This window comes from Phalacrocorax aristotelis, chromosome 6, assembly GCF_949628215.1.
Source record: "Phalacrocorax aristotelis chromosome 6, bGulAri2.1, whole genome shotgun sequence".
Taxonomy (NCBI): domain Eukaryota; kingdom Metazoa; phylum Chordata; class Aves; order Suliformes; family Phalacrocoracidae; genus Phalacrocorax; species Phalacrocorax aristotelis.
Genome location: NC_134281.1, coordinates 18210752 through 18236097, shown reverse-complemented (window position 1 = coordinate 18236097; position 25346 = coordinate 18210752). Strand labels below are relative to the sequence as shown.

The window sequence follows — 25346 nt, the reverse complement described above, 5'->3', positions numbered from 1 at the left end:
ATAAAACTGAAGAGTAAACAGCCTAAGTGACTTCTTAAAACCCTTTGCACAGAAAACACCTGTATTCCAGCAGGTGCAGCAGAAGCAGTCACGTGAAGCAGCAAAAGGGGTTATACTGAGACTCAACAGCAATTCAAGAGCCATGAGGCTTGCTAAAAAGCCATTGGCCTTTATCAGAAAGGCATGCCAACAGCAGAACCGCCCATTTCTTTCAGTCCATGTCTGCAGGAAACATGATAAAAACCTTCACCTATAAATAAGGAGTCAGGACTTGCCAGCCTGTTATTTTGCAGAACCATGCTACAGGGGTGCTGCCTGGGATCACATCCCTGCTGACTGGGGTACTGAAGAAAGTGGAAGGCAAAAGACAGCACCTACCCTAAAGTGGCTCTCACTGCTTATTTTGGAGCCCCCCAACCTGAAGTCATGTTTAGAGCCAGGAAGGAAGAAGACATATAGACTAGAGGTAGGCTGTGCTCTCCATTCAAAGCTTTGCTCTCTGCTCACCAGGATTATCTGACTACAGGCAATTAAAATTGGCTCTCTGCTCTTTGGTGGTGTTTGTTGCTTCGTATTCTTGTGCACAGTCACTGGTAATGGAGCATGCAACAAAACTACCTGCTTTCCCCACCCTGCTCTTCTAAACATGGCAGTTCACCCGAACCCCAAGATGGGGTGCTTACTCAGGAAAGGCCTCCACTTTCAAAAAACTGGTTACTTCCACCAAAGCTGCCTTGGTAGCAAGAATGAAGAATGCCCTAAGGAGAAAGGAGACAAGCAAGAGTTTGGCATGGAGTATCCACCCTGCCCTGCTCACTGAACACCAGTCCCTCCCAGTGCCATGAAGAGCATTTACTAGGGCTGCCCCAGAGCTGGACCTGGAAGTCAGCCTTAAACCCCACCCCAAGATCCTCCTGTGTGCTCTGCACCTCCTCCTGACCAAGCCTTCTCTTCTTCAGGGCTTCTCACATGGCAGGGTGCTGCTGCCTGCGTTTCTCCAGGGGACACCTCCTCAGCAGGAGATGGCTACAGATTGGGACTCCAGCAGTTGGGTATGATACCTTATGCCTATGCTTAGAGCAGGCCTTGGAGAAGGCGGCTGAGCCATGAGGTTCTAATGAAAGCTGGTTTTTTAAAAGCTCAGGGCTCAGTCTCTGCTCTGCCATCAACTTTCTGTTGGTGGCTCAGTCCAGGGTCTGCTCACAGCCTGCACAGGACATTCCTTTCCCTCCGTCTCCTGCCTGGCTGAGCACCCTGTGGCTGGCATGTGCCTTCTGCAGCCAGCCTGCACCACATGGACTCCCCTTGCTGCAGCAGATCAGATCCCAACAGCACACACAAAACAGGAGTTCTTGAATCTGTCTTCTTTCTGCAGCGAGCCTAACCTCGCCCTCCAGTCCTTCCCCCTTCCCAAACTGCAGAACCTCACCAGGCCACTCAGGGCTTTGCAGGAATGCAGGCCCCCTTCAGTCTCACAGCTCCTTCACTGCAGGGCATCTGCCATCTGTAAAGGGGGAAGTATCACACAAAGAGCACCTGGCTAGCAAAGGATCAACATTCAAACATCCACACTACAGAACATCTTGGGGAGAAATCTAATAGACAGGGGCTTCAACCTATGCAAAAGCATGGAGCATCTGGCAAGAAGACAACAGTGAAGACAGCAAAATCCAGTGAGTGAAGCGACCAGGCACAGCATTTTAGCAGAGACCATGGAGCACCACAGTCAATGTGTCTAGACCTGACTGGCAACCAGGCAGGATTAAAGCTCCACTTATAAATTTACAAGGTTAATAGATGTTACAAGCACATTACCAGGTGTCGTGACTTGCTGGAAGCACATCCCTGAAGATAGCAGAAGCAATTACAAGCACTCTGTTCACTATCCAGCTGCATCAACCACCCGTAGGCACTACTTAACAACACTTTATCAAAGTAAACTCAGCACAAAGTAGGATCTGGTGTGCCCACACCACTGCATATGTCCTCTGAGCCAGCTCTGCTCCCTGACAGAGTTCATCTTAAACAGAGCCCAAATGCATCAGTCATTTTAAAGTAAAAACAAACAAAACAAAACCACACCAAAACAAAGCGACAAAAAACCCCAACCATCAAACAAACAAAAAACCCAAACCAGCCATCAGAGCAAAATTGCACTGTTCATAATAAAGTAGAACCCTTAGATCACATAACCTGCTCTGGTGAAGAAAAAACAACAAAGAAAACCACCTGGGAAAGGAATGGAAGTCCACATGGCATGACTCTTCTGCTGACTTTCAAGCAAAATTCAATTATCCTGGGAAGGCCAGAAATGATAGGAAGTGGGAAGATACAAATGGCCTTCAGATGGCTGAAAGGCCTTGTCCTAACTCATACAGGAAGCCTGGGACAGTGAACTACTGTATCACTCATCTTAAGCCAAGCCTGTTGAGATCTCCTGTCCAAGCTGGACTATCTAAAAGGGACAAAGTTTCTAGGAAGCAGCAGGGGTTTTGTACATCACCATAGCTGCATAAACTTTGTCCAAGACAAGGCCTGTAAAGCTTCTGAAGTCAGAAGCAGTGATCAGCCCAGAGCTGGGCAATAAATAAAACATCAACAAACACCTGTGAGCTGGATGGATAGTAAAAAGCCAAACGAGTCCAAACCCGCAAAGACATGATGGCATTTTACAGGAACTTGCAACATCACCCTCAGGGTGAGGATGAGCAACCAGTGTCCACACCTTGTTGCATTGTAGTCATTTGTATTGTTATAGGATCATGCTAGAATACCAGCTGCACATGAATATGTGGTTAAGGACCATCAGACACCCCTGTAAAGGCAATTTGTTTCTCACAACCATGAGCATGCTCACACCCTGCTGTCAAATGAGAGGCACAGAGATGTCACGGGTTCTGTGCATGGTGCTGTGATATAGATAGGACAGGGACTGGTAGGAGGCAACTCTTAATTTTAACAGGTTGCCTAAAAAGGTTCATAAAAACAACTGTCTGCAGAGAACTCCCTACCACAAACAGCTTCAGCACACTCCACCCAGCCCACATGAAAGGTGAGCAGGAAGGACAGGCCAAGTCTCTGACTGGTACAGGCTCCAGCTATGGGTGTACATAGGGGAAAGAAACCCACCCCACCAATCCACTTAGGCTAGAAGAAAAGATTTGTGGTTTTCTATGTTTTCAGCAATGCTGTGCAACATTAAACAGCTGATGGGTACATTAGCATATCTGCTTCAGGAAAAATCACACAGCCCTTTTCTCCTCCTTATTTAGTGTTTTATCCTAATCAAACCTAAGGAAAAAAGCACTCCATCCATGCACGGCAGCTTGAATTAGTACATGAGTGACAAAAAAATTGCTTTTAAAGACACTTTTCCCTGTTTATTTCTCAGGCTACTCCTCTGGTGACATAAAGGAGAAACTGTCTCTTCTCTGCTGAAGCTGAGATCAAACAATAACTTTACCACATAAGTTACCATTAAGGCTACTCCTGGCAAAAGATGATCCTTCCCTAACTAAATGGTAAAGCTCTCCTGGCATTTCTCTTCCTATTGTCTGTATCCAGCCTCATATTTATAAGATTAGCCTCAAACTGGGACAGTTTCCTCATTCTTCCTTCACTCTTACTACAGCCTGGTTCTTGGGAATCTGATACTATCTTCCCCAGAGGTTACTCCCTGTTGATAGGAAATATCTAGTGTATGTGGGCAGGAAGCACCAATAGAGGATAATGAGGATTAAGAGAGAGTCCTTGTAATGACTTATCACCACATCAGATCAGAAGACTCAGTGGGCCATTTGATCAACAGGAACATTAGGAACTTGTCTCACACTCCCACACAGTGTCTCGCCCCACTGTGGTGCGGGTTAAAGTAGCACATAGGGCTTTGCAGGCAGGATGAGTTGCCCTGGCCCGTCCAGCTACTTCCATGTCATCCAATTCTTCCTAGCCAGAAGCATGCTACTTAAGAAGTGATGGAAGAGGACAGGTTGAAGAGAGCAAATCCTTTTGGAGTTGGTTTCTTGCCCAAATGTTCCTCAGAAGAGAAAAGAGGTGGGTTTGTTGACCCAGGTGAAGGTTTTCCATCACCTAAGGAAACTGTTCATTTCAGAGTGACTGGTGCTAGTGAAGAACAAGATGTTTCTGTTGGTACAAAACCTCTCTCTCTGCTTTGGCTGTCCTACACTACATTGCAGTGTTTCTTTGATAACAGATATACAATAACCTCAGGAGTCATCTTCTCCTCCAGCCATGCACTTCGGCAGGTCTCTTCACTGAAAAGAGAGAAATAGAGTGCAATATCTCCAACCTCCATAAAAGCTCCTCACACACACACAATCAGTGTGACATACACACCATACTCCAGGACAGCATCTTCTTGGAAAAGCAGAGGAATCAGAGCCAGTAACTGTGGTTGGATCAAGCTTCATCCTGCCCTGTGTTCTGTCTTCAACAGTACTTGATAGCAGCACCTAGAGAAGAGTACAAGAACAGCCCAAGCACGTAGCTATGTTTCATTACAAACGCTTTCCCAGGCTCCAGCTATTTGCAGCTGCAGGACTTTATCAACAAGCGATGATGTATTGATATTTAAAAGCACTCAGTGGATTTTCATTAGTTACTCCAGTCTCCCCCAAACCTATATAATTTCTTTTGTTCACCACAGATTCATACTGTGCATTTATACAGCTTGTTCTCAGGTCTTCTCTTACAAGTCACAGAATCACAGAATGTACAACTGTACATTGTATTGATCAAATGAGAGCTTTTAAGAAATTGAGTCCAGAAAAGCAACTTCCCTATATCCCACTGGCTTGCCCTTCCGCACCTGAGCATCTCATCTATTTTAGAAGCACAATTAGATCTTCCAAACGGATTCACCAGAAACATCTGAAACGTGTCTATATCAAATGTGCTCGAGTCATTTGTATAGCCATTCTCCCTAAAATCACAGAATCACAGAATGGTAGGGGTTGGAAGGGACCTCTGGAGATCATCTTGTCCAACCCCCCTGCTTGAGCAGGCACACCTAGAGCAGGGGGCACAGGAACACATCCAGGTGGGTTTTGAATGTCTCCAGGGAAGGAGACTCCACAACCTCTCTAGGCAGCCTGTTCCACTGCTCTGTCACCCTCACAGGAAAGAAGGGTTTTTTTCCTCACATTTAAGTGGAACTTCCTGTGTTCCACCTTGTGCCTGTTGCCCCTTGTCCTGTCATTGGGCACCACTGAAAATAGTTCAGTCCCATCCTCTTGACACCCACCCTTCAGATATTTATAAGTATTGATAAGATCCCCCCTCAGCCTTCTCTTCTCCAGGGTGAACAAACCCAGTTAACAGTTTTGGCTTTTTTGACCATACTTAGAATCAAGCGTTGCTTGTATAGCCCAGTTCACTGGACTTCCGAGATCTCTCTTCCAAGTGACATTATCCCATTTTGAACCCAATCCACTGCATTTTTGATTAAGGTGGCTCCCTCTATCCTCTGGATTGCTTACCTTTTCTCAGCATCATATGCTGCAACCCCACCACTCCAGTTTGCAAGGACTTACTACAGTTATTCAGTCCAGCTTTTGGTTTTTGCTACTCAGAATAGTCAGCAAACTTCATCATCTGCCACTTGCTCCTTTTTATCATTAACAGATATTCAAAAGTTCTGGCCTTTGACAGCCCTTGTCACATTTGACTGATGTCAATTCTCCACTGGGAAATATGGCCCTTCACCTCTCAGTCTTCGTTTCCCATCTTTCAGCTTATTATTTACCCATAAGCGATGACCATGAGATACCTCAAAACCCTGAGAGCACAATAGGACTTCTGGCTGGCCATGGTCCAGCCACCCATGGATCTTGAAAAAGACCCATTTTCCCATCTGCTCCCTCAGCCCAACTCCTCAGCTTGCAGGCCCCAGTGACCTCCCCCAGGAAGGCTCCCAGTTGTGTCAGTAAGGAAAGGAGAATACCTGCACCGCAGGCACAGCGCAGTCATTAACATTTAGTATGGACTGACACAATATAATGGCAGCAGCCAGGCACCAAGGAGGCTGAACAACCTTGACTCTGCTGACCTCAAGCTCTGCCAGACCACTGCAAGAAATCCCTGGAGATAATTTTTTTTTTTCCTGAGGGGAGCCTCAACAGGTCCCCACAGAAACACTACCAGGACTTCCTCCTGCAATGCCCTGGGCTTGGAGCAGCCGCAAAAAATCTGTCATTACTCAGCAACCCAGTTTGCTTCCAAACCGTGGAAAACATCCAGAGAGAATAAAAACATGGCTCTCCCTAACAACCCTTTGCTGATTACTATTCTTCAGTCCTAGGGAGATAAACAGAGCACAGCCTTTTCCTCCTAGTGACAATCTTCCACCCTGCCATCAACCCCCAGCACCCTCCCCCGCGTTGTCCCTGTGGACTTCAGTCTTCACCTCCCTGCCACACCATGCTTTTGCAAAGCGCTCCCTTCAGCCTCCTCCACCCCAGAGCTGTCCACATTTCAGCACCCAGAGAACAAGCCTTAGGAAAAGCACCTTCCTCTTCTTTCACAAGGAGCAGCCGATTGCTTCAGATAATGGTATTAAGTGAACAAGCCGGACACTGAGCAGCAAGATTAGTTCCCACAAAGACTGGGTAGTAATGAGAGTGGTTAAAGACAGGTAATGAGTGGGTGGCATTTGTCAGCTTCATAAGGTAGATTATAATTTGTTTATTACTCTTGCTCCTGCTTTCGCTGCTGTTGGAATGCAATTAAATAATAGCATCTATGAGTCCTGCTGAGTATCTGTCATCCCTGACCTATAAACATCCCTGAGCCTCCGCTGCACATGCAGTAGCACTGGACATGTGATGGCATTGCATGGCCAGTAGGAAGTATCCCATGGCTCAAAAGAAAAGTGAAGAACTCCATAGACAAAACCAAACGTATCTCCACAAGGAACAGCCTCACAGAAGTTTTGGAGATTCAAGAAAATTAACCATCATCCAGAGTTTCATTCATAGTTATTTCAGAACAGTGACATCTGGGAGTTATCCTGGACTGCCAGAGATCAGAACTTGACTTTAACATTGAGACAGGGAAAATGTACTTACGTGTAACTCACCACTAGTCCCATCTCCAAGGTCAAGTGCTTCATCTTTTGGTGGCTAATCGACACAAGCTGCAAGAACCCCCCATTTTCCAGGGGAGCCAGCACTTATGATCCAGAAGTGCTCCTCACAAGGCAAATGTCCCTCTTCTAACAGGATCGGTCCTCTCCCTTCCCATCTGAGAAGGGCCTGGCTAGCTCAGTCTGGGGGATGGAGCTGCAGGCACGGGGCTGACACTCTAGGAGGGAAATGGAGAGGGAACAAGATGGGGATTTCCTGGCTACTGCTGGTTCAAGCCACAGATAGGAGGTGTCAGTCCCATCATACTGACTGAAAACTGTATCTCAGTGGAAGCACTGATTCTGTATCAGGAATGCACACTGACAGCAGCTTCAAAAATGACTGGATTTGTTCTATTAAAAATACTGACATTTGTAAATCTTGCTTCGTGCACACACACGCACTTCTCTCCACTTTTACCAGATTTAAAACTAGACTGGGAATTTCTCTAAAACTGCCTGAGCAGCTGGCAACACAGAAAAGCTACAAGCTGGCTGCTCTGGGCTTTTTCAGACACAATTTTTGTGCAGTTCAGCCCCTTATTTGGGCCCTTATTGGCGTGGCACCCCTCAACACTAGTGCCTTCACCAAGTTCTGCTGCAGGACTCACTGGCCAGAGGCAGACAGGGTCAGCAGAGAACCTCTCCTTCACTAATTTTCCATAACAACCCTCCTGCCCATCCCCAAACCACTTAAGTCCTTCCCCTTGCAAAGAAAAATATGCTGCAGGGACATAAATAAAAATCAGTGGTGAATTTCGGCACTGAACTGCACTATCAGTGCATGTCTGGGCACAAGCTAGTGCCCACTGAAGTCAGCAGAAGTTTGGAAAGACAAAACACCTCCCACACAAAGGAGAGACAGAGGAAGCAGTCAGAGCTGCAAGGCAGATAAGCTGCCTGTCAGAACAGGCTTGGACTGTCCTAGCAGGAAGATGTTGTCCAATGAGAGGGAAAGGTATTTGGGGAATGAATGGTGAAGTTTCTTGTTAAAAAAATTATTTTAAAAACCCAAACAAACAAAAAAAACACCCACAACACTTTCCCAAACATCTCTCTCAGCTTTCTGCCAGCTGGATGCAGGGCCAAGACATGCAGGAGCCTGCTTGAACCTCTAATGCAGGATCATTTGTAGGCAACAGCCTGAATGAAGACAGAGGGAAGGTGATGAATGGCAGAGAGGACTCAGAGGAGCAGATCACCACAGAGCTGCTCCTTATTCTGTCGGAGGAGAGGGCAGCCTTCTGCGGGCTCAGCACCCTGAATCCCCTCAAACTCACATCCAGCATCCCACTTTGCACAGCTCCAAGAGGATCCTGCTTGGCCTTCGGGGGTGCAATCCTGTCTGGACAACTGCCTGCTCCAAACAGCAGGAAATCAGCCAACCAGGGAGACAAAATAGCAAATTTAGAGTAAGAACCAAAAAACTGGAGCAGAGCTGTAAATCTTCCACCAGGTACTGAGCACTTCACACCAGGATTGCATGGTAAAATGATGGGTTCAATTCAGAGCCACATTGGCAAAAGGAAGCAGAGTGCTTATCCGAGACCGAAAGTCACAACCTGAGTTGTGTGGTGGGGGTGTATGCACTCCCTCATACACATTTAGAGTCAAAAATCTTCCCTACAGAAAAATGCTGTGCTTCTAGGGTGTTGCATCTGCAAACAAACCTCAGAGCCCAGCTTCTCGCTGGCACAGAGCTTTCACTAATGCTGTATCAGCGACCAGGGTCTCACCAACACACCAGTCTGCTCCCTCCTACTTTGTGCAGGGTTTATCACAACAATTCACCTCTGAGGAGAAAACAAGGAAAAACCACAAGCCAAACTAGAGCAGTCCTTTACAAGAGAAGGAAAGGAAAGAAAAGAAAAAGACAACACAGACGAAAAACAAAGAGTAAACTTCATAAAAGCAAAATCCCAAATCATGAAGAATCTGCCCTTGAGGCAGTGATGGGAGATGAGAAGAGCAGGTTGATGAGAAGAACAGAGTGCCTGAATGCAGAGACTTTCAAAATAAAGCAGCAAGAAACCCAGAAAATGGCTTTACATAAGCCAGATGTTTCTTCAGGGAAAGAAAGTAGGAAAATAAATAAATCTGTCTGGATTCCCCTTTCTCCACTCATACTTGGTTCCCTCACCACATACTACTTAAGGCCCTGTGTGCTCTTGGATTACTTGCACCACTGAGCAGCACAGAAGTAACACACACAACCCCCAAAATCTTCCCATAGCACAGCTGGTCTCCATTTCCAACATGCCCCAATGTCTCTGAGAGGAAGCCAGGCTCCATTCTCCTGCAGAAGGACCACAGCTTCACAAAAGCAGCTGCGAGCTGCAGCTAACTGAGAGTACCTCAAATCCCAACTATTCAAAGAAACTGAAAGCAGTGGAGAAACCAGGGAAAGCAAATAAGGATAATGCAGAACAAGTGCAAGCTCAGCTATGAGCACAACCAGCCAGAAGGGAGAAAGAAAGGCTAGAGAGCACTGGTGGTCTCGCCTTGCTCCAGGCACATGGGGTGGGTTCTGTACTGTCCCAGCACTGAGGGGTCCACATGGCCCACAGAGGCTGAGCACCACCAGTCTGGGGCTGAACAGCCAGCCTGGGTGTCTGCTCCTGCTGCATGATTAATTCCCAACCCATAATTAATCCCCAACCCTTGACCAAGCCATCAAAGCTGAACCGCAGCTTCTGCCCTGACCCAGCTCCCAACCCAAAAACACAATCGCAACACGGCTGAGCAGGGCAGCGTGGAGGTGTCAGGGAGGAGTCCAGAGGCACCAGAAACTGAAAATTCCATTGCAAGCAGCTCATAGTCTCTGAACACTGCTGTCAGTGCCATCATGGCTGCTAAGGACTACCGCCACCATTGCAGGCTGAGGGGTTCAGCTGCTGCCAGCCACACAGAGCCTTCTTCCACCCACTGTTCATTTTCCCACACCTCCTTCGCTGGACCCAGTGCATTTCTGTACCACCATGATGGCCACGAGTCTTTCAGGCCTTCCCAGGCCACCAGTCAGGATCACCCCATGTACCACCCAAGGTGTCACACCAGCTCCTCAGGTGTTTTGGAGATGAAAAAGGTAAGAGCAGAGACATAGCCAGGCTAGCAAAAGGAAACAGTGCTCACAGAGGTAATTTTGCCCCCTCACCCCCCACAAGCCTTGCTGGCCCAGGAAGGGTGGCTGGTGCACCCCCCCCCCCCCCTCAGGGCAGCAGCGGCCATGACAGGAAGGGGCATGCTGTGCAGAGGAGGGACACAAAATGGCTGCCACTGCCCACCCTGGGGAGAGTGCTGCCCTGAAGTGCAACGCCATATTGCTCCCCACCTCACTGTTTCCTGCCAATTTAAGGCAGATGCCACACAAACAGCCATTTAAACCTGAGCATGGCCCCCAGGAAACAGACATCTTTGCCGCTTCGTTGCCATGTCACTAGCTGAACCAGGTGTGGCAGCCAGGACCACACCCCGCCTGGCTGGACATGGCAGCCCTCAGCATCCCCTTGCCCCTTCAGTGCAACACAACCACCAGCACACAGCACAGCCGTTTTCCTCACGCCACACTCTGGTAGTGGTACCTCTCACCCAAATCTCACACCTGCACTCAGGATCCAGCAGTGACCTTGTGGCAGCGCCGGGTAGCCTTGCTGTAGCCTCTCCTCTGTGCCCGTGCTGCTGGGTGATAGAGCAAGAAGGTCAAGAGGCAGAGACAGCAAAAAGGGAACTTTGCAGCTTCAATAGAGGAACTGACAGGAACAGGACGTAGAGGCTGCATGGGATTCCCATGAGCTGTTCTCCCTACCTGCTGGACATATGCTCACCCTCCTTCTCATCCCAAATTACATTTAGCCAGCCCAGCAGTATGATCTCAAGTATGATTAAGAAAAAACTTTGAAGAAGCACAGGAGCAAATGGCACAAAATCTGGAAGAAAGTTCACTTTCACACACTTTCCAAGCAGCCCAGAGCATGACTATCACAGCCTGTGACAGTCAGCTGTAAATACAGGGATGTGCTGATTAGCTGAACTATTTAAATGCCTTTGCAACACTGCAAATACCCTGATTTGCTCACATGAAGGATAAAAAAAAAGAAAATAACAGCCCACAAATAACCTTGTTACCTTGGAAATGTGAGCACCCAAATTCAGATGCTGGCGGAAGAGTCTGCTTTCCCAACGTGCGTCTCCGCTGATGAAAGAGCAGGCAAGTTTAGAGCTGCAGAGGTTGACTTGCATCATGCTCAGAGCATTTCATGCCACACCAAGAAATAAGGGCCTAGGAGAGGGGTAAGGGTAGACACAAGCAAAGGAAAGAAAGCTACAGGTAACCCCAAAGCCCCTTCCCTGACCTTGTGTGTCCTGCTCATTGGGCTCCTGGTGCTGCCTCCACCACCCCTTCACACCTCCCTCCTGCGGTCATTTGGTCATATCTCCCCTGCCTTTCCATTGTCTATCATTGTCCATGACCACAGCTAATCCACACTGCCCTGGGAACCTACTCTTTGCTCTTCTGTTTCATAAAATGCCTCATGCTCAGGACATACACACTCTTCTTACCCTTCCCTCTCCGGCTGGGGTGAGCAGCCAAGCTCTGCCATGCAGCGTGGAGGAAGGCAGGATGGGATGTGCTGTGCAGAGGGCTGCTGGAAGTGTTTAAAATCAGCTACCTGGGCTTCCTGCTGCAGAACTGTAGAAGTTTAGTTCTAACAGGGTTCAGAGCTTTGTGCTTTTGCCATTACATGAAACATAATGAGAAACTTTTTGAAAGCACCTGGGACCTGTGGTCCCTCTAACTGTTCAAATCAGAGGTAAGACAAAGCTGGGGGGTGGTGGTGGGGATTCCCGCTAGTATCACCTGATGGCTTGTGGCATCACAAGTGAAAACCCAAGGACAGCAGATCTCTGCCTGTAGAGATTACCTTGTTTTGTAGAGCACAGAACCACAGAGCATAATGCAAGCAGCTTGTCTGGAATCAATGGGTTAACCAATGAGCTTCTCCCTGCTGCGTGTGGGAAGCCATATCTCCTTGCCAAATTCCACTGATCTGAACATAACCAGCTTTCTCACTGAGCCTGTGCTCCTACACTCAGCTAGTGCTCGTGCCCGCCTCTGCAAGGGAGTGTACAGAGACCCCAAGCTCTCTTTTCTCTCTGTAACTATTTTTCCAGTATTGCCCCTTTCCTGATGTCAGTTCTTGTCTCCTCACTAAATTACAGTACATCAGGTCTCCAAGGAAACCCCTTTGAGCCAAGAAGCACAGTGCAAGACATTTGTAAAACACTGATGGCTGAGGACCAGGTGAGGCTGGCTGTTCCCTGCTGTCAAGGCCAGGAGCCTTGGAAAAGGCTCCTCTGGGTCCTTGAAGAAAGAGCACTTACAGGTGGCAGGATGGTTTTCAGACAAGCCATCTCTTTCCTTTGGCAAGGCAATGGGGCTTTTGAGTGCAGCAGTGGTGGGACACTTGTAACAGACTTGCATCTCCCAGGATCAGCTACCCCAAGGGAGTTGCCTGCTGAGGAGCAGCCTGGCATCTGCCTGCACACCAGCTCTTCCACAGAGACTGTCACAAACAGCAGCTGTGCTGTTCTAGCCAGCCACAACTCAGCTACCATGCAGATGTGCTTACAGAGCTAATGCTAACTGCTAATATCCTATTCCACACCTTAGCAGAAAATCATAAGAGGAAATTAGATGGAAGCAAATATAGCCATACACTTGACAAGCTGTTCTGCACTCTTTCAGTGCACAGCAAGCCTCCAGCATGGTTTCATATCTTCCTCAAGAGCTACTCTACTGTGTAATTACAGGGGGAAAACCTAAAGTCTTCTTTTCCCTGCATCCTAGGTACATTTTCATTTGTTGAGCCACAAACAGGCCTCTAAATCAATATATAGATTCCCATCATGCAGTCAAGGAGTAAACAAATTCTCATGCACACACATGCTCCCTTGGCTACTGCTTCAGCTTGACTACCTCCCCCCTGCTCTGCAACAGACTCTGCACCCATCAGCCTGAGCTCCTTCTGGGATAAAGCTAGCTATCTTTGGTGCCTGGACCCTAGGATTAGAAGAACAAGGCCACACACACACTCACTTTGAGGAATTGAGCAATTGAATAGATAGTCATTTAATTTCTTGCCATTAAGGTTAAAACAAGGAATGCACAGGACGGAGGGGGACAGGACCCACTCATAGCCAGCTACTAGCAGAGGCATGGGGAGCCACAGCTCCCTTAGCTGGGCTGCACTCAGACACTTGGAGCCAACATTTCACCCTAAAGCATCCTCATCAGCCCTTCCAGCTTTCCCACAAAGCACATGCACTGGTGGCCAGGAAACACAGTGGGACAGAACAGCCTATGCATGGCACTGCAGTTGGGGGCTTGGCCCCCCACCCAAGGATGCAGGAAGGAGTTCCTGCTGTCCGCGAGACCCAGAAGTCATCAGATGGCCACCCACAAAGCCACTACATCTTGTTTTCCTACCAAAACAAAGTCTGCTATCACAACAGTTGTGGGCAAGGCCTTGCAGGCCATGCTTAAACAGCGACACAAAAGTGTCTTTAGTTTATCTATTTATTTTTGGCGCAGAGGAATGGCTGGGGTCAAAGTGGTCCCATTCTCAAGCTGTTCATTGTTCTCCAGTTTATCCAATTCCTCCATATTCCTCTCCTCGCCCTCCCACCTCCCCCTCTCTATTTTAACATAGGTCTTAAATATTAAGCTGTGCATGAAACCAAACACCACACTTGAACACTGCCCAGCAAATGCTCTTCATGGTCACAGAAGAATATTAATTGACCATAAAAAAATGGATAAGAGCAGCCTGCCCTTACACAGACAGAGGCTAGACAAGCATCTGACACAAACATTTTTAAAGAAAAAATAATATTTATTTGCAATATAAACAAAGTCCCAATATTGGATCAGTATATATAGGGTCACTAATTTTCCTTCATAACTCAGAAAGCAGAACCATTCCTCACTAGCAAGCTCTCATTTGCACTAATCAGAAGATGCATCTCTTTTTTCCTTTAAAGAATAAAGACCACTAAGAGCACAGGAAGCCTTTACAAACCAGCTTAGCAGTAATGTAATACAGATGCACTGTCAAAAAATCCCTGAAAAAATAAATTCCTCCATGAGGTAAGATGCAATTAGGATATTCTCAATTTTCTCACTCGCAACTGTACTTACTCTCATTCTCCCTTCCAATGACCCACAATCCCAACATTGTTGCAAACAAAACCCAACGAACAAACAAACAAAAAACAACCAGAAAACAAGGAAGAGAAGCTCATTCCAACATTCTGGTAACATCTTTTAACAAAAAAAACACGGTTTCAGGATGTGACAGTGTCAAACATTCCTCTGATGGAGGTTTTTTTTATTTTTTTCTTTTTCTTGAAAAAAAGTACAAAAAACTGGATATTTAGAAAAAATCCGTGGCTTTTTTTTTTTCAGTTACATGAGAGTTAAAGTGGACAGGGAGGGGGGAGAAGGGAGGGACTACATTGCAGCCAATAAAGAAATCTCCAAATCCATTCTGCCCTCCTCCCAGAAATTATTACCACTTCCTCCCCCTCCCAGCTTGTTATAAGGTGTTTGCCAAACACTAGTCAGAAATATAAACAAGTCTTCTCAGAATAGAAGGCACAGCATAAAGTTATTCAAAAGAGGAAGAAAAAAATCAGAACCTCTGTTGAAAGCTCCAATCATCTCAGAATTTGTCAATTAATATATATATTCATATATATATAAAAAAAATCTGTTACAACACTCTTATCATTTCTACATCTCTTCACTCCCCTCACACACGCGGTGCATGACAATTCAGTCCCATCCCGCTACACAATCCTCACTCTGCTCCAGGCACTCACTGTGTTCCCCCCTCCACCCTGCACACATGGGAAAAAACTGAGCGTGCATGAGAAACACCAACATCACAACTACCTTCTGTAGTCATGAAGCTAGAATGGTTTTGGGCCAGCTGGATGACACTAAGTCAGTCAACAGGCAGCAGAGAATGAAGCTGGGCTCAGACATGCTTCTACCAGCTCTGGAGGCTACAGGAGTTTTACCTCTGGCAATAGCAAACAGTGTTTTTGGCAGGGGTGGCATTACAAAAAAAAAGCTTGCAGCTTAGTCACCTTGGCTGAATCAGTGCAGAGTTTGTGATTGTGAGTGCAGGAGTGGCAAAGGGGTTGCGTTTAAGCCCAACTGGCCTTCACACATAACAAAGCTTCCTACCAGATGCTAACAACAACAGCAGCAGCATGTATCTCTCGGGAGTACCCAGTAATATGCCAGGACATACCAAGGCTTCACAAAGTGTGCAAAATGCATTTGGTCAATATAAACATTTGATTAAAAAAAAATAATAAATGATCAAACAAGAAACAGAATAAAATACTGGTTTTGCAACCTCGTCTGTACAAACGGTCAGGAACTTACATATTTAAAAAGAGTTTGAACCCAAAGCTCGATTAAGATCTGCCTTTTCTTTTTTTAAAATCAAAAAAAGTAAACTTGGGTTTTAAAACAGTCTTGGCCCAACACCTTTTGTTCAAGGTTTCCAAGTGCATAAATCTCCTCACTTTCCACAGCAAGCTAACCCCTGGTAGCTCTTCACACATGTGCGTGTTCTGACAGTCCCAATGCACCCAGGAAAGCGGTTATTGCCGGTAACAGCTGCATTCAAAATGCTGTAACATCGCCCGTATTAAATAACCCCCTGTAAAAAGACTACCTCTTCGATCAGGATACTAATGAACGGCATTAACCTTCTTAAAGCAGCGATCAGGCACCTCTGCCCAGAGAAGCTAGTCATTTCAGAGCTGCCTGGCAAGACGGATATTTTTGTAAGAGTTGAAATGCTCAAGAGAAGCTGTTTGATGCTTGAGTTCCCGACCAGGTGGCATCACCTTCATGTGGACTCCAGAGTGTTCAGCTGAAACAGGTTGTGGTTGGTGGGGGTGGTGAAGTAAAGCTGTTCACTGGGCGAGCGGTTGTCACAAGGGCTGTTGAGTCCCAGAGTCCTCTCAAAGTCCAGGAGCTGGCCCATGAAGTTAAAGTTTGGGGAAATGTTGGATTTTTTTCTTTTCACAAAGTCATAGGCATCATTCAGGGACAAGTTGAGTTTTTGCATCAAGTAGGCGACAGTGACTGTTACAGACCGGCTGATGCCAGCGAGGCAGTGAACAAGGATCCCACACTTCTTGGAACGGGCCTCATCTGAAACAAGACAAGGGGAAGGGGGAGTCTATTATTCTGCACCAAAACTGCATGGCTTTGGAGCAGGGTCAGGTGGCAGGTACAAGCTCCCAGGACAACTGCCAGAACTGGATCCCCTGCTCCTGGTGACACCATCTCATGTCCCTTTGACACCCACATCTCTCCCCAAAGGGTTTCCGAGATATTCCCACTGCACAGGAAAGCTGCTCTTCCCCATTCCACACAGCAAGGCTAAGCTTCTCACATGCTTGAGAAGTATTAATCAAGCCTGGCAACGCATTCCTTTCCTAGGGAGCATCAGTACCCTCTACTCAGAGACATGGAGTAACCCCCAAAAGGCTGGTAGAGCTGGAGACAACAGCTCCAGGGAGATAGCACACCCACCTCAACACCAACTAACTGGGGAAAGCTATGCACTTGATGTGAGGCTACAGCCCAGCACCATGAAAGCTATCCTCTTCTGTTGTTCTTGTCCTCCTTCCACTAGAAAGTTATCTGAATGTAGCTGAAGCCAGTTTAAGCAGTCTGAAGTGCAGGAACTTCCCATATTGTGAAATCATTCTTTAGGATCAACAGAAACGCACTTCACTACAAACAAACGCTTGTGTTGGAGGAGACTCTCAGGATGAATGGTAGCAGGGAACAGGAATGCAGGCTGAACCAAAAAATGGCGAGATAACAGCAATGAGATTTCCCCTCCCTTGCCACTGACTGAAAAGCACACACACACTCATTGTCTCTCACACAGCCGGAACAGCATGATCCCTTTATGAATTGACATCTTAGTGCTGAAAGAGGGACACGCTGCTGAGAGTGCTGAATGCACACAAGTACCCAGCGCTGCTTACTTCTGGGCAGCCCTATTTGAAGTCAGTCATTTGACTGAGAGCTTGGCAGGGAGGGAGAAAGTGGCAGGAAAAAGAGGATCCTCAGGCAAAGCTGGAGGTAAGAAAGACTCTGTACCACAAGTGCAGAGAAGGGTAAAGAAGATGCAGGCAAAACAAAACCCAGACCCAAGCCACAACAGGTTTTCTTACCCAGCTTCCAAAAACAGGCAAGAATTTCCAGTACAGTGGGCAATTGCCCCCCAGCATACCCAGCCCTCCCTGTTCAACATTTTTCTGAGATATTTTTGCCTTTCATCTGACCTGTGCTGCATTTCTTGGTGTTTGGTTTTAGAGTGAGGTAATCCTCCATTTCCTGTCATTAACTGGAAAGCACAAGTGCAGCATTCACAGAGACATCGGCTGACTGAAGCAGACAGATCCCGAATGCCACATGCCAGCAGGGACCCCATACCTCACCCCTGACATTTAATACCATGCTCCATACAGGAAGTGTGGACGGGAGATCAGACAGGTCCCTGCTGCCACACTGGAACTGCCACTTCTGACCACAGTCATGTTAATAGAGGACAGAAGCTGTGGGCAAAGGAGAGTGCGTGGGAACCAGGGTTTCCAATGGCTGAAAAGCAGCCGAGGACCTACCACTGCTCTGCTCCATTTCAGGCCTTACAGCACAGCAAGCGAGTGCATGCAGCAGGGTCCAAAACAGCGGTGGGGGGGGTAACAAAGCAACACTGAAACAGGCGGCACAGATTTCAGTCTGAAGGTAGAGGTCCCCCTCGCCTCTACCTACATCAATGCTTTTATCCAGATATGAAGCCATAGGGCTTTTAATAGTTAATGGCACAGATAGTCATTACCACATTCACCCCTCATAAATCAGAACTGACAAGGCTAACAACCATCACCAGCAAATAACACAGGTTACACTGGAAGTGTACATCCCTATTCAGTCTGACAGACAATTCTCACAGAATAAGAAGCAATTTTCAAAGTCAACACTGCCTGGGAGAAGAGATCTGCTCCCCGTGTCCCTCCCTACCACCAGCCAAAGCTCTCTCAGGGGCTGTCAGCACAGCAGTTTTTCCAGCTGAGCTCTGCAGTGTAGTTACCACCACTAACTCATTCTGTTGACACTTACCTTAGAAGAAGTATCCATACAAGGAGTTAGTTAGCTAGGACGACTTACAGTGGGATTGCAACTAGACTAGCAAATCCCCTCAGGGAAAAGAAACATCCCCCCTCCCAGATTTTAACCACACTTGGAGCTAAGGAATTGCTGGCACCAGTCACGTTAATGCAACTCCCATCAATACTCATTTCTCCGAGGAAAGCAGGCAAAGGAGCTCCCTGCTGCCTCAGTTCAGTCATTTCACACAAGTGCAAATCCCCATACAAGGGCAATAGACAGAAGGGCTGGTCCTATCACTTGCAGATAGCCCAGCTGAGGTGCTGTAAGAGGGCTGAATTTTGGAAGGGGAGGCCTCCCTAAACCCAGCCAAGGGCAACACACACCAGAAGAGTCACCCTGGCAGCATGAGGTTCAGGTGCTAAGCTAGCACCAATGTTATGCCCAGAGAGATGAGGCCAGAGACGAGTAAGAGCCCTGGGAAGCAGCTTGCCACATTCTTGAGCAGTGAGTACGAAAACAGATGTTCTGCCAACTACCTACCAATGAAAGCAATGGCCTCAGGAAAGAACTGCGAGAGGTTCTGGCTCCAGTGATCTGAAATGGGGATCTGCTTGTACTTGAACTCTCCATCGTGCTCAAACATGTTTGGCAGGTTGGGAGTCACATTCAGGATGTATTTAATGCCGTATTTGCCCAGGACGTCCAAGTTGGTTGAATCTTTGGCACAGCCTAGGTACAAGTAAGGTAGGATCTGGACCGGAAAGGCAGGCTGATTGTTAGGGATGGGGCTCCCATCTGACTCTGTGGCACTGCTGGGTTCCCTGTCGGATTCGCCATCTGAGCAGTCAGAGCTTATCCGCAGCCCTCCCAGGCCAAGGACTGATGCAGGGGGAGAGTTGCTGGGTGAGGAGCTGTCAAGGTTCGTCTCGCAGTGCTCTGAATATTCGGTCTGAAACTTGTTAAAGCCACCTGGGAAGGGGTAAAGGAGAGAGGGAAGGCAAGAAGCAGAAACAAAAAGATGTTTTATTCTTCAGAATGGGAAATCCTTCTACCTGAACACATGTGCATGTTACTTAGCAAGTCTTTGCCAGCAAGAAGTTGGTATACCTTCAACTTCACCCCAAAAAAGGCATCTCCCTGCTCCCTCATCTTCCATGGGCAGACTGCTACTGACCAAACAGGTCCCAAAAATCCAAAAAGTGTTTCTTACAAAGTTCAATATTGCTTGTGATAAATAGGGGCCAAATCTCAATCACTAAAGAAACAAACATCTAAAAATAAAATTAGCGGCAAGAGACAATCTTGCCTCATTAAGCTGCTCAGAAATATGGGTCTGGTATGACTCTTGCCTAAACTGACATTAGACAGAAAAGCACAGAAGTACCTGTGTCTGAAAAGACAAAGCAAGAACAACCACCACATATGCAGCCCAGGCACTAAAACCCAATAAAATAATTCACCTTCATGCAGGTAAAAAGGCCATAAGTTTTGCCAAAGAGCAATCCTCACCCCTAATTTTCACTACAAACACATTTTGCAACAGAACAGTGTCACAGGTTTGTTCTTCACCCAAACCACAGCAGGCTTGAGGAGGGATGGAACCATTCATGTCTGCTCCTAAGTCCTTTTCCCCAGCTCCTCAGCTCAACAACTTGGGAAGGAAGACAAAGGCAAGGAAGCAAAAACCCCACAGATCTACCTCCTTTTCAGGCAATATTAAACCTGAGCTCAGCCATCAGTATCTGGCACTAAAAAATGGTTAATTAGAAAGGCCTCCTGGAAACTTTGTTAGTGGGTTCAGTGGTTGTGGCTGGGTCACTGAGCAGGACAGACAGCTCCTACCACATCCATTCATGAAAAAGGCTCATCCTCCTCCTTCCTCCCCCCCCTCCCCCCCCGCACCGCCAGACAGCGCCGAGGAGCCATTTTGGAATTTTAATTGGAAACATTTCCCACCGAGGCTCCCGGAAAAAGGCAGAGAAAGGGGCTTAACTCCTCCCCTGCTCATCAGGGAGAGCCTAGGAGTAACTTCAAAGCTGCTCCTTCCAGCTAGGGATAAGGACGACGGGGAGAGAAATGGGAAGACAAAACGAAGAAGCAGGGGAGCCCATCGGGAAACCCCAAACCGGGATGGGATGGGGGATTCATCCACCAGCACAGACTGGGAGCAAAGGGACAGGAGGGAACAGTGGGATCAACCCCTGTGCACGGAGCCTGGCTGCTCCCCCACAATGTCACCTTTGAAGGAGGCTTATGCGGGCAGCACAGCCCCAGAGGCTGGTCCCCAAATACTTGCCTGTCCCCCCTGCCACCCCAAGCTCGTACCTGGGGCTCCCTCGGCTACCCAAAAAGGGTCTATCAAGCAGCAGCAGTGTCTGCGAGTGGCAACTTTCTTCATCGCTCCCCCCCCCCCATCTCCGCTCTCCTGTTATTTCTGCCTCAAACACGCCACCCAGCGACCGGACTGGGAGGATGGGAAGGGTCCCAGCAGCCCAGCTGTGGGCTCTACTCGGCCCGCTGCGGAGGCCTGCTGGGATCTTGCAAAATGGCCAAAAATCAGCCTCCCCCCCAAAAAAAAATAATCCAAACCAAACCCCAAACAGCCGGAGTCCTCAGAGAAGGGCATGTGCGGGGCGCTGGGCTCGGCTCCCCGCTCCTCCGTCTCCTTGCCCCAGGGGAGCAGCCGGACTGCTCCCTCCCGGCCCCACCGGCATTTCTAGAGAACGGGGGAGAAAAACCCAACCGCTCGCTTTTCGGAGATGGGGAAGAAAAGAAAAAAAGGAGGTGAGGCTCTCCTGCCCCCTCCCCCACCCCCCCCAAATCTGGCCATCCTTTGCGGAGGGGCTGAAGGGGAGCTTGGTGCCGGGGCGTGGAGCCCCTGCAAGGCCCCCCCGCCCCAGGGAAGAGGGGCGAGGGGCGCCCCGGGAGGCAGCAGCGGTGCCCGGCCGGGTCGGCTTGGGACAGGACAGCGCTGGAGGGAACGCTGCGGCGGCGGGGCTGAGGGCTCCGTCCCGCCGCTGCCGGGGAGGCAACGCAGGAAGAAGCGGGGCGCTCCCGGCCGCTTCCAGCCTGCGACCATTTTGTGCAGAGTATTAAAGCGGAATGCAGAGGGGAAAAAAGAAAGTATATTTTAAAAAAACTAGATCAGGCACGGAGAGATGGGGGAAGGAAACAAAACAACCCAGCCACCTCCGGCCGGCCAGGGGATGGCCACCCGGCGATGCAGGGGCCGCCCGGGGGCTGCGGAGGAGGGGATCGGGGTCGGACAAGGGCTGCGGGAGGCGGACGGGGCTGGAGGAAGGGCCGGGGGCACCTCACCTTTCAGGTAATAGGCTTTGCAGCCGTCATCGCGCAGCTTCTGCAGCAGGAGCCCCAAGACCGAGGTGGCGGCGCCGCCGTCCTGCCAGTCGGCGGTGGCCTCGTCGTAGAGCAGCACGGTGTCGGCCTTGCAGCGCTTGACGAAGCGCTCCTTGTCCTCGTGGTTGGGGATGATGGAGCGGATGGGCAGGTTGCCCTTCTTGAGGCGGCGGAGCATGAGTCCGGGGATGGCCAGGTTGATGGCCGTCTCGATGTGCGAACTCTCGAAGAGCTCGTGGGGGCGGCAGTCGAGCAGCAGCAACGAGCGACCGCCGCCCGACTCCAGCTCCTCCTGCAGCCACTCCGCGCTCTTGCACGGCATCGCCGCAGCCATGGGCGCCCGCGGGGAGCTCCCCCAGACCTGCGTTTTCATGGGGCTCAGCAGCGGCGGCCGCCAGCGCCTGGCCCACCGGCCACCCACGCGGCGACCGGACACGGCCCCGCTCCGGTGCCCTCCCCGCCCCGGGACCCGGGTGGGCTTGCGCTGTGCCGAACACGGCGCTGCCGCTCCGCACGGCCGTGGGTGCGCGTTACCTGCGACCCGGAGCACGGTGGCTCCCACTCTGCCCTACGCAGCGCGCCCCATCCCGACGGCCTCAATTAAAGCGGGGCTTTGCCGGCGGCTCGGCGTGTCATGCCTCGGGAGGCGGGCCGGGGCGGGCGGCGGGGCCGGCCCAGCGGCAGCACGCCCCGCCCGGCGCTGCGCGGCACGGCACGGCGTCGCGCGGCACCGCGCACACGCGCCGGGCGGTGCAGCCCCGCGCCCAGGCCCCGCCCACCGCCGGCGCGTCACCGCCCACCGCCGCGCCTCCGCCCACCGCCGCGCCTCCGCCCACCGCCGCGCCTCATTGGCGCTGAGGACGAGGCGGGGGAAAGCGGGCGAGGCGAGCCCTATATGGGCAGGGGACGGGGCCTGGGGCCTGGGGCCCGGGGCCCGGGGCGCGCTGGGGGTGGGGGCAGAGCGTGGGAAGGCGCGTGGGCCTACGAGTACCGCGGCCCACGCTGCCAGGCAAAACCGGGCCGGGCCGCCGTCGCCTTTCCCGTCAGTTTTCGATCAAAAGTTTAAGAAAAAGTTACAGGAGTAAAGTCATACAGTCTACGGGCCCAGCAGGTGTGGAGGCCTGCAGGGGTTTTGAGTGGGTCATGCCCAACCCTGCCTCCGTCTTTGACAGCAACACATAGTTCCAAAACAAAATTGGCTGAGACACATTAGGCCTCACAATTCCCTTTTGTTCACAGAATGGGCCTCAAAATAGATTATTTTAGCTGTGCATCCTATTTTTAGAGTATCTTCCCTGTTGGTATCCACTACTATAAATAAAAACCTTTTGTGCTGCAATACTGAAATTTCAAGCCAGGAATGTAACTGGAGACACCCTTCTGGTTTCCTTCCATCTTTTTTCAGGTGAATCAGTTCTCCAGTACCAGAAGTTTTCTATGCCTCATATAAACTGTTCTTGTTACAAAATAGATTTGATCTTTCCCTTTTTAATGAGCAGGATGACATTAAAAACATGGTTTTGTATGAGCTGCTTCTATTGCAGTCTGTTTTCACCATGCAGGCAGTCAGCTGTTGATGGTTTGCTCGCAGAGGTTGTGCAATCTCCATCCTTGCTGGTTTTCAAGATTCAACTCAGCACAGCCCTGAGTAACCTGGTCTGACCTGAGGTCAGTCCCAGCTGACCTATCTGGGCTGACCCAGCTTGAAGCAGGAGGTTTGACTAGAGCCCTCCTGTGGTCCCTTCTCACAGGGGATACCCTGCAAGCTCTCCAAATTCCCGTGGGCATCGGGGGGGGAGGGGGGGAACAACAGCTCCTCCTCCCCAGTCTGGGACAGATGAGCCATTCCCTTTTTGCCCTAACTTCTGTTCTCTTTCTGCTGTTACTATAATCATTCTCAGCAAATACTGTTACAAAGGGAAGTGTCAGGGTCTCTCTCACCATCAGATTCCCAGGCTCAGCGACCTGACCAGGTCTGGACAGGGTTTCTTCTCAGCTGGCTGAATTTCAAGACCTGGGATGTAACTTGTGTAACAGGAAAGATATTGTTCTTTAAAACACCCCCCACAGGCGAATAAACACGTGTGTGCACACACGCAGAGTCTTAGTCTTAATATTGTTTAAAACTGTGCTGTTCAAATGATACTGTGTCAAGGCAAAAAATACAAATCAGATTGTATTTAAGGATGCTTTTTATCCAGTCAAGACCTGCTTTTCTCAAAGCCAAGATCTACTACTGAAACCATAACAGAGCCACTGTCTCCCCAGTGGTCTTTTATATACCCTTGACGCGTGAAATATCACAAGGAAGCCGTTTTCCTCTGTCTTTAGTACAAAAGCAGCACTCGGCTGAGCGTGGGTCCCTGTCTCCTTTTGGTCTGTTCATGTCTAGATCCTAATGAAAAATAGAGACTCATCACAGCAATTGAGCACATGCTTAACTTCGAGCACACTGAGCATCCCATTGCAAAACACTCTGTGATTTCAGCAGGACTGTGCTCCGAACCGTTCATGGATTTTGTCAGCATCAGCAAAATAAATGGCTTGTTCTACATCACTTTTTTTGTGACTCAAGTGTGCCCAAGAAAGCGGAACAGCAGAAGCTGTCCACTTCCCCTTGCCCCGTTTATTTTTACCACTGGTTGCTGTGGGAAGCTATTGTGATTCAGTGTTGCAGTAGGAAGTTACTAACGCTGCTCTTGCAGCAGAGGATGTTGAGGTTCTTATGCAAGCCACAGTGAAAATAGCTGACCTTTCAGTATGTTTATCAAAGCACCTTCAATTCATAAGGGGAACACAGCAGGTTGTGCAAAGAACTTACAGCTGGGTCTAAAGCTCTTGGTGTACTGAAAACAGTGCCCAGAAATCTTACGGGGACTCCTTGGCTCTATTTCTGCAGTGCAAGGGAGGCAGGTGTAACCACTGGCATGCGGTGCTGTGAAACCAGAAGAGAAATGTTTCACCTCCATTTTGCGGTCACATTAGCAACCACATAAGTTTTGGGACAGGCTCCAGGCAGATCACCTGCAGAGGCAAGACCGGATTTCGCCCCGATGAGGGTGAAAGCAAAGTAACATCACCTAACACCGGTATGGCATCCTCTGCCTGACCAGCCAGGAGCTGAGGGACATTGGAAGGGGAGCAATAGAGATTTCCCTTGCTTCTCCCATCTCTGGGCCCTCAGGAGTACAGCTCATTCTGGTGAATTCCCCCTGCAACCCAGCAGGCAGGTGCAGGCAGGGCTGGCAGCTGCAGGCCGGGCAGCGCAGCAGGCAGCTGCTGGTGCCAGCCTGTCGGCATGCTGCCCTCTTGAGTCAGCTGCTCCAAAATGCACCGCAGCCAAAGCCAGAGTGAGTTATCCTCCAGTGCCAGGCTCCCTTTGCCAGGCCCCGCATCCTCCCTGCAGCAGCTGGGGCTGCCGTCCAGGGGGATTTCTTTCCTGAAAAAAGAAATCTCTGCTCTGCAGAGAGTCGTGGGTGTCCTCTTTAAGCCCCTGCCCAAGGAGAAGGTACCTTGCACCCATAAGGTTTCCTGAAACATGGCAGATCAGAAGCACATAGGCTGGGGCCAGGATGCTGTGCACCAGCACCTCCTCCAGCACAGCAGGGCTGGCTGGGGCCCAGGGGTCTTGGTGGT

At 49.4% G+C, this 25346-nt stretch overlaps 1 protein-coding gene across 1 annotated transcript; it reads right to left on the bottom strand.

Annotated features, from left to right (window-relative positions):
• Positions 1–14493: 14493 nt before the first annotated feature.
• DUSP7 (dual specificity phosphatase 7) lies at positions 14494–22287 on the bottom strand. Its single transcript, XM_075096318.1, has 3 exons — positions 21672–22287; positions 18894–19322; positions 14494–16376 (listed from the first exon to the last, which is right to left on the bottom strand). The coding sequence occupies exons 1-3, from the start codon at positions 22081–22083 to the stop codon at positions 16069–16071; spliced, it is 1149 nt and encodes a 382-aa protein (XP_074952419.1). The 5' UTR covers positions 22084–22287; the 3' UTR covers positions 14494–16068.
• Positions 22288–25346: the final 3059 nt, after the last annotated feature.

Coding starts and splice junctions, on each gene's coding strand:
- DUSP7 (XM_075096318.1), bottom strand. CDS start 22,083: ATGAAAACGCAGGTCTGGGGGAGCTCCCCGCGGGCGCCCATGGCTGCG. Junction 19,323..21,671: donor CAAAGCCTATTACCTGAAAG/GTGAGGTGCCCC, acceptor ACCCCTTCCCAG/GTGGCTTTAACAAGTTTCAG. Junction 16,377..18,893: donor TGAGGCCATTGCTTTCATTG/GTAGGTAGTTGG, acceptor GTCTTGTTTCAG/ATGAGGCCCGTTCCAAGAAG.